The sequence below is a fragment of the Phalangium opilio genome, unplaced genomic scaffold (assembly GCF_054372755.1).
Source record: "Phalangium opilio isolate 3A_F unplaced genomic scaffold, DU_Popi_V2 ptg000082l_1, whole genome shotgun sequence".
Lineage (NCBI taxonomy): Eukaryota > Metazoa > Arthropoda > Arachnida > Opiliones > Phalangiidae > Phalangium > Phalangium opilio.
The window spans coordinates 8,426,679-8,435,757 of record NW_028324189.1 but is presented as its reverse complement, the minus strand read 5'-3'; the positions used below and the strand labels follow the sequence as shown (position 1 = coordinate 8,435,757).

Here is a 9,079-nt window from a genome sequence, read left to right as displayed (position 1 = left end):
CGGAAGTGTGCCACTTTGCGCTTAAGAACTAGTCAGAATTTTTGGACAGATCTTGCGCCCATTTCTCATAAGTAAGACGTGTCAAAGGTCAGCTCTCCGTGTAATAAGAAGCTAGGGATTACGCGGGTTTTTGAAAATAAATTATACCGAAAATGAGTGGTAAATAAATGATAATAATTAATAAATTATTATTTAGATTTAGTTTTAATTATAAATACGCTGTATTTTAGCGTCTCCTACATCAGATGTTGGACTTTACCTGAACCCTAATGAAAAAGTACTATTACTTTGGGGCTCCACTGTTTCTGAAGATATTTTGAAAGGCGCTGTTAATGATATTAAAGAGAAAGTTGGTGATGGAGGGAAGGTTGCTGTTGAAAATATGGAACGGTTATTGCTTTGTAAGCCATGCATATAAATTAATAATAATAATAATTAATTCCTAATGAATTACCAATTAAAATAGCTGATCATTTGGGGTCATCCTTTGATGTTATCTTATGTGGTTTGATCTCTCCCATTTATACCTCTCATTCTATTGAAATTTTCACTGAAATTGCAAGAATATTGAAACCAGGAGGAAAGGTTATAGTTAGGGAAGCTGTTACTCTTCAAGGTTTAGTTTAAAACTAACTATTAATAATAATTAATTATTTATATTTATTTTTAAGCATTTTAATTTCATTTAGATTCTATTGGAAATAAACTAAGATCAATTTCAAATTTGATTTCATCTCTAAAATTATCTGGATACACAAATATCAGTGATGTAATTGAATTAATTAATTAACTAATTTAAATTATAATTAAATATCAATATTATTTAATAGCATAAGACTGTCCCATTAACTGACGCTCAAAAAATTGAGCTTAAAAATGAAATTGAAGCTTCGGATACTTCAAACGTTTCTCTAATTGAGATAACCGCTTATAAACCTAATTACGAGATTGGATCATCCGTGAAATTACCTTTTACTCACGCAGGTATAAATTTAAAATTATTTTTTTTTAAATTAAAATTAAAATTAATTTAATTTAATCATGATTTTAATTAATTTAAGTCAAGAAACCTGATGCCAATGTTGCCAAAATTTGGTCATTATCAACAACTGACGCTTTAGATGAAGATTTGGAGTTAATTGATCAAGATCAATTATTAGACGAAGATGATTTTAAAAAACCTGATCCGACAACTTTAAAATGTATATTATTATTAATAATTAATTATATATTATTTATGAACTAATTAATTAATTTAATTAGCAGCTTGTAAAGATGGTGAGAAGAAAAAGGCCTGCAAAAATTGCACTTGCGGTTTAGCTGAGGAATTAGAACAAGATGAAAAAGCCAAAATTTCCCAGAATTCTACCAAATCAGCTTGTGGAAATGTAAAAGAAAAAAATTAGATCAACTCTTTTAATTTTAGTTTTAATTACATTTAAAGTAATTAATGTTAATTATTAATTTGCAGTGCTATTTGGGGGATGCTTTTCGTTGCGCCAGTTGTCCATATTTAGGAATGCCAGCTTTCAAACCAGGAGAAAAGATTGTTCTTACGGATAATCAATTAAAAGCGGATGTTTAATCAACATAAATTTATTTCTTTTCTCAAAGCAGCAATTGAAAAAATAGTTACATTTTGAGAAAATAATTAATAATTAATAATAATTTAAAAAAAAAACTAGTAAATATTTTGCAAAAATAGTTTAAAATTATTCTTCTCCCCCTTGTTTCCTCTCAAACACACGTTACTTAAATAAAATTTATTATTTTTGAAGCTACAGTCTATTTTCCATTTAATTTAATTTTCTAAGCCTAAATTTATTTTACGTTTCTTAATTTAAATATTAATTATTAATTAATTAAATAATGTACATTTGGCCACATTCGCATATATATAGAGGTCATATATTTAAAGTTAAGGGGATAAAAGTTGGTCAGAAAGTTCATCAGGGGATGAGACAGAGAAAGAATGGGAGGCAGGGCCAGGACCATCGGGAGATTTAATATAATCATCGGTTTTGTAGAATTCAAAAGGATCGTATTTAAGTTGTCTTTTATACTGAGGTGATCTCTTCTAAAAAAAATGTTTAAATTGACATGATTTTTGTGAATTTCAAGTGATGTATTTTCCAAGCATGGATTAACTAACCCTAGGGATAGTTCGTTCCCCCTAGAAGATAAAGTATACATGTTCCAAACGCCCCCTAGCAGCAGCTACTATCCCTAACAGGAAGTTATAATAAGAAAATTGGACCAAATATCACCTGGTCTATGACGTCAAAATTGAAATACTGCCTAAATTGGGCAAAAACGATTTATTTTGCAGAGAGATGGCGCTATATCTACATCGGTTTGGTCCAATAACACGTGGTCTATGACGTCAAAATTTAAATACTGCCTAAATTGGGCAAAAACGATTTATTTTGCCGAGAGATGGCGCTATATCTACATGGTTTGGTCCAATAACACCTGGCCTATGACGTCAAAATTGGGCAAAAACGATTTATTTTGCCAAGAGATGGCGCTATATATACATCCCTTTTGGTCCAATAATTGGGGGAATGAAGAGGGGAATCAAGGAATACTTCATAGCATTACATGGGAAACCCAGTTAGTGAACAATCCCTAGAGTTAGTTAATCCATGTTCCAAGAGTGTTGAAAACTTACTGGGAAAAGAGGGTTTTGTAAAGATGATAATAATTTTTTCACACTCCTCCCACCTAAAGCATTTTCAGCTTCATTAACCTTAGCCTCCATAGTATTGACATTTTGTTTAACAACATTGACAAAGGCTTCTAGTTTGTCAATTTTTTCGAATACCAATTCAAGCTCCTTGCTTTTTTCAACAATATCAGGTAAGGTATTACTCAGACACAGTGAATCATCGCTACGAACCTTTTTAGTTACTTAATGGTTAATGACACATTTCTGAATTTAATTACAATAATTTAAAAAAACACTACCATGTCAACGAGTCCCGAAAATTCATCTAAACGTGTTAATAAATCGTCAATTGTTTCCTCTAAGCTTTGTTTCTAAGATACAAACAAACCAATTAAGGATTTATAAACATGATTAGATCATTTGAATGAAATTGAGTCACAGACGTTACTCTTAGGCCTTGGTCAAAACAAAAATATTTTTAGAATACAAACCTCAGTGGTTACGTCTACTTTCAAATACGAAGAGTAATCTTCCGCTAAAGATACTAAAACCTGATCAGATATATCTTCAGATTTTTCATCATTACTATCTGTTAAATCACTCAAAGCATCCGTTACCGAGCTACAGCTAACGACGGCCATTTTGAACTCGACGACCCTATGTTATGTCGGGGCATAGCCGACTTGTATTAATAAAGGCCTATAGGTGATCCTCGGTTTTTTTTTCTGATATTGGCAATGGCCGTCGTGATCTGCCGCCGCTAGATGTCATTCTTAGGGGGAAAATATTGTGGCGGGAACTTCAAAACGAATGAAAATGCCAATAGGAGAAAGCTAACTTTTTGTCTTGAGGTTGGGGGTTTTTTTTTTTTGAATAAAGTAAGGCAGTTTTTTTAGAAGTAATACAATATTTTCAAAATAAGTGTTTTGATTAGTAACTAACATATGAAATTTTTTGAATCACATTACAACTTTGCATATTTTCGGGGGATCATTAGGGGTTTGACAAGCTTATGTAACATAATATCACATAAATTAATATATATATATATATCACAGTGGGATTGAAAAACTTTAGTAACTTATTGCGTTGTTGCATACTTTAAAATACCAAAAGTATTTTGGCGAGGTAGAAACGTTAATGGTTCTTTAACAAACTCAGATACGAATCCTACGATGATTTATAATTTGTAATTTAATATAGTTTTGATTTGTAATTATAATTTTTTATTTGAGGTTCATGTAATTTGGCCAACATGAATGTGAATATGCCTAAATTTACCAAAACATTACTGTGGTATTTTAGAGCAAGGATGATGGGGGTGGATACGAAATCTAAGGGAAATACGCGCCTTAACTGCGGAAACGATTGGGTCTGGTGGGACGCTGAAAATGGGGGAGGAGTAAGTACGCTGAAAATGGGGGAGGAATAAGTACGCTGAAAATGGGGAAGGAATAGGTACGCTGAAATGGGGAAGGAATAGGTACGCTGAAAATGGGGAAGGAATAGGTATATATTAATTTATGTGATATTATGTTAGATAAGCTTGTCAAACCCCTAATGATCAATTATGCTAAAGATATAAGTGACGTTGAAGAAACAAGTCAAAACGTACAAATAAAAACCCTTTCCCCCAAAATATGCAAAGTTGTAATGTGATTCAAAAATTTCATATGTTAGGTACTAATCAAAACACCTATTTTGAAAATATTACATTGTACTGTGATAGAAAAGTAGAAAACATACTTTACTAAACGCACTTTAAATGAGATAAAGACAAATATATTGTTATCAAGTAAATGTATTACTTCTAAAAAAACCTCAAGACAAAAAGTAAGCTTTCTCCTATTGGCATTTTCATTCGTTTTGAAGTTCCCGCCACAAAATTTTCCCCCTAAGAACGACATCTAGCGGTCGCTAAAAAATCGGTATGCCGCCCCATGGGTAGCTTCCTACCTATAGGCCTTTATTAATACAAGTCGGCTATGGTCGGGGGGGGGGTCATAGCCCACTCGATCACGCTGAGCGGTATGGTCATTTTCCTATATTGATAAGATCGGAGCCATTGAGTTAAGAAAATTACCCCTAGAGTGGTCTAAGACCCAATTAACTATATCACGCGCTTGTGGCGCCATCCCGATGCAACCAAAGGAACTAAAAGAAAAGGCGGGGAGACCCAATTAACTATATTACGCGCTTGTTGCGCCATCCCGATGTAACCATAGATGCAACCAAAGGAACTAAAAGAAAAGGCGGGAAGACCCCCAAACAGACCTTGACTCTAGTGGTAATTTTCTCAACTCAATGATCGGAGCGGTAGCAATTTTATATTTATACTTAATCCGACATTTCATCAAAATCTCTGCAAGGTTTCAAACTTCATTGATAATAAAATTATGTAATCGAAACTTTTAACTTGTTTATTGAAATTCAGTCAATACATTGAAAGGTTACAGGAAAAACTGCTAATAGTTACATCTAATGCGTGCGAGGCTTTTTATTGTAAATGGCTTTTTCGGCCAGAAACTCTATAGAGGAAAATGTCATGGCGCCTCAATGACCCGACGCCTAAACATTCCAGCGCCTAAATGACCCGACGCCTGCATGACTCGGGGCCTAAATGACCTCCGCGATCTGACCTTTGGTGCGATCATAAAGGAAATTCTTTCAAGAAGCGAGTATAGCACAGCGAAAGCCAAACAACTCAAGTGAAGTATTACGATGAAATAAAGTTTGGCAAGTGGAATTGGTATGGAATCATCCATTTCGGTTTCCCCTATGCAAAACTCTCCAAATCTTGCTTCTCGGTGCAAGATTTCTTCCAATATATGTGTTTCGAAAGTTCGAAGAGCCCTAAAATGCAATTAAAACAATTAAAAGAGGACTCATCAAGGACTGTTGGCCTATTTTTCGCTCTTCAAATATCAATTTAGTTTAGCCTGTATAATTAAGCTCAATTTTCATATTTTTAAGTACTTAAAACTATAGTTCAAATCAAACTCTACTTAACTGGAAAACAAATAAAACCATTCAAATTTATTGTCAACGAACACTTTTGAAGTTGGAGAATAAATTAATTTCACCTTACATGTATTTAATCTTATTTTTGGTTTCGTCGTCCAAATCTCGTCTCATCATGAACGCTTGCACGGAATTGACCAAAGGCCTTTTCGAAAGATACAAGTTGAAATTTCCACAAATCATTCTTGTCACTTTTAATATGAGATTTCGGTCAACTACAAAAGCCATTTCTCCCTTTTGAGATTCGAAAAACGTGTCCATCCAATCAAAATCATCGAAGTGTAACGCGGTTTTATCCCTGACCACCATTTCCCATACTGTCTTACAGGTAGGATTTCTCGAGTACTGCTTGTAACACGGATTCGTATCAGCTAGTTTTCATTGAAGTTTAGTTATCATTTCATTTATCATCTAAAATTTTACTTTCAACTCGTCATATGGCGGTGTGTCCTGTATGACGAATAGCTTCATGGGATGAGTGATAAAATCTTCCAAATCATCATGTCGAAAGGGGTCGTCCCTTTTAGCTAGCTTCGACAATAACAGGCATGTGAAGGACATGGTCAAATAGAATGAAGCGATATCCCAAGATAGCCATAAAAGACGGCCGTAGAGTGATTTCCCATTGAAAGAATCTTTAAATAAACAAATTACGTTACGTCAAACTGCGAGCGAAATTTCATTCAGAAGCGCATCTCCAAGGAGTGAAAGGCTTTTTCGAATTATTTTATATGGAAGCGCGCACCTTGCTGCATAAACACTGCAAAAGCTTGTATTATTGAGTTTTCAAACGTTTTTAAACTAGATTGACTTGGTTTTTCACGGCAAACCCTTATTATGGTCCATATACCAGAAAATGCCAGAAATGCCAGTATGGTTGCTATCCATAACTGTAAGGAAGATTTAGAAGTATTTGTCAGACGCTGGGACGTATATCAATGATAATTGATATATTTTGACTGTACCGTTTTTTCAAAACATTGAAGTGACTCGAGGTATTCTTTGATGAAAATTTTTGGTGGTCCTGATACGAAAACCCAATGGAACACACCCATTATAGCCGAGTAGTCCAACCATTCCACCGCTTTTGTATTCAAGTAATGGGGCATAACGCTGAAATCAGTTTCCTATACATATGTTATTATGGATATTTTGACACTATGTCGCTTTGGGTTATTTTACAGGCTACATTCGTACATTACGTATTAGTGTTCCAAGTACACCCGTTCCCTCGCTTTCTGATAATAGCTCTCCATTATCTCCTTCACCAATAACAGAGAGATCAAAGCTGTGTTGTGAAAATGAAAATTTTAGCCGTGCAATAACAAATGCATTGAAGTAAAGGGAAACAGATTTTTAAGCGTCTTGTAAAGGAGCTGGTTGCACCTTGGAACAAACGACGATTTTCCTAATAGAAGCTGGGGACAGACCCCTTAAATGGGTCTTTATGGGAACGAAAACGGGAAATATTTTCTAGTACATTCTTAAAAGGCTTAAGGGCTATCGGGTTCGCGGACCCAACCTTGCGTCGTAATTCAATCAAATCACTTCTGATGAACCTTTCCATAATGTTACTGATGTCAACTATCCAATTTAGTCAAATTCCGTAACGAATTGTGACTATAAAGTTGGGGCGTGTTTGTTGTTCGGCCGATTTCGATTATATAAGATAATACCAGTTGATTTTAATTACTTTACCTGTTGTTTAATTGCCTCCGAAACAATTCGAGTGCAAGTGAGTATGGTCCAGTTGCCTTGTCGCCGACAATTTCAAAGAGTATCGGAAACTAAATTATTGATTATTTTTCAATTAAGAAAGACGGTGGTTTCAACGCAATATTTTGATAGTCTTGAAGTTTCATCTTACGCTTGTTGCAGCAGCTTTTAATCTTCCCATTTATGCTGCTCAAACTGTATAATTCAACTTTCAAAAATATCTAGGTAATTTAAATCAAATCAAATCACTTCAATCTTATAATGAGTTATTATATAGTTTCGCCAAGAAGTTATATCAGTATCTCAGAGAGAAGGTATAAGATGCCTTTGTATTCGCGCGCCATAGTCCCAGTCCCCCTTTCAAAATACAAAGGGGGGGACGTAAAAGGAGGCCGGGTTATTTCGCCTCTCCTCAGTCGGAAAATATGACTGTAATTTTCGTCACTCGCGTCGTCGCGCTGACGTGAGTTTTCAAGAACCAATGAGGTGCTGGTTGTAATTTAGAGACGGGGATTGACTCCGGACCTACGTTTGGACTGGAGATAAAGCTGGAAATCTGGCGAATTTATACCTTCTCTCTGAGATACTAAATATAACTTCTTGGTTTCGCGTTTATCAAACAGTTAATTTAAGCGCAGCTTCAAAACCTTTTCCATAAATATTCGGGCTCGGCGACTTGGGTTCGTGATATTATCATATATTTAAAGGCCATATTTATTCGTTAGTTTCAAAAACAAATTTCGTTTTTATCACGAAAACACGTGCAACGAGAAATGAATGAAGAATTGTTTTATGCAATTTCATTGGCATTGTTATATTTTCAAAACAACACTGGTCTGTTTTTTCCCTTGATTGTGGGTACATGTCAAACAGTTAATTATTTTCAACAATAAGCTCGTAATTAATTTGAATCAAGTGATACTATCTGATGAAACTTAATATGGTTTTCTGAAGCGTATCTGTCGTCATCAAGCTTGCCTAATTTCAAACGCCTGAAAAATTGAAGGTCAAAGCTAGGTTATCCTATTCAATATCTATGGCAAAAGACAAGTGCTCAATATTTCTAATTCCCCTAATCTGTTAAAAACTTATTAATAGCCAATCAAAGACCGGAAAGAATGAAATGGTTAATTTTCATTGGCTGAGCTTTTCTCGTCGTAAAAAGAAAGAGAAAAAGTTTAAATGACACCAAAAATTTCAGGCATTAGTTTACCTTTAATTAATATCGGGGAATTTTATTTTACGATAAAGATAATGAGGGTTATAAACGCGATTCTTTTGATTACCTCTATCATACAATTTTAGTTGACCGAACATTCGTAATATACGTTGCACGATATCATGTCCTCCATAAGTACATGTCAAAACGTGATTAAAAAATGCACTAGCACGCATTCTAAAAGATTAATTATAAAACTACTCATATACAGTTCAAATATAGTTCCCAAGGAGTTTTTATATTTCAGGTCAAATATAACATGGCGTTTTTTTATAATCATCATTTTTTCGCAGGCTCACCCTTTTTGTTCGCTCTCCTGCTCATCAAACTTCACATGGGTGAATTCTATAATTGTTTGGTACCAAATCCTCAGCAATCAACCCACAAACCTCGTCTTGGCGTGAAACGGTTAGACGATAATTTTAGGTTGAAACTGAGGCGAGGTAGATGTTTTT

The 9,079-nt window shown here is 34.5% G+C and overlaps 3 protein-coding genes across 4 annotated transcripts; 1 reads left to right on the top strand and 2 right to left on the bottom strand.

Annotated features, from left to right (window-relative positions):
* Window positions 1-6: 6 nt before the first annotated feature.
* Window positions 7-1,783, top strand: CIAPIN1 (cytokine induced apoptosis inhibitor 1). Of its 2 annotated transcripts, none has more exons than XM_089848352.1 (8): window positions 7-159; window positions 231-401; window positions 467-616; window positions 690-769; window positions 831-984; window positions 1,062-1,202; window positions 1,264-1,388; window positions 1,472-1,783. In XM_089848352.1, the coding sequence occupies exons 1-8, from the start codon at window positions 153-155 to the stop codon at window positions 1,583-1,585; spliced, it is 942 nt and encodes a 313-aa protein (XP_089704478.1). In that variant the 5' UTR covers window positions 7-152; the 3' UTR covers window positions 1,586-1,783. The 2 variants fall into 2 exon arrangements, with proteins under 2 accessions (XP_089704478.1, XP_089704479.1); XM_089848353.1 differs by having other exon boundaries at window positions 8-159; window positions 1,267-1,388.
* On the bottom strand, window positions 1,589-3,348 carry Blos4 (biogenesis of lysosome-related organelles complex 1 subunit 4). Its single transcript, XM_089848363.1, has 4 exons — window positions 3,160-3,348; window positions 2,968-3,039; window positions 2,672-2,899; window positions 1,589-2,077 (listed from the first exon to the last, which is right to left on the bottom strand). The coding sequence occupies exons 1-4, from the start codon at window positions 3,307-3,309 to the stop codon at window positions 1,919-1,921; spliced, it is 609 nt and encodes a 202-aa protein (XP_089704489.1). The 5' UTR covers window positions 3,310-3,348; the 3' UTR covers window positions 1,589-1,918.
* Window positions 3,349-5,071: 1,723 nt separating this feature from the next.
* On the bottom strand, window positions 5,072-7,707 carry LOC149651415 (uncharacterized). Its single transcript, XM_089848344.1, has 8 exons — window positions 7,557-7,707; window positions 7,388-7,476; window positions 6,887-6,977; window positions 6,655-6,816; window positions 6,435-6,579; window positions 6,113-6,324; window positions 5,757-6,034; window positions 5,072-5,521 (listed from the first exon to the last, which is right to left on the bottom strand). The coding sequence occupies exons 1-8, from the start codon at window positions 7,584-7,586 to the stop codon at window positions 5,212-5,214; spliced, it is 1,317 nt and encodes a 438-aa protein (XP_089704470.1). The 5' UTR covers window positions 7,587-7,707; the 3' UTR covers window positions 5,072-5,211.
* Window positions 7,708-9,079: the final 1,372 nt, after the last annotated feature.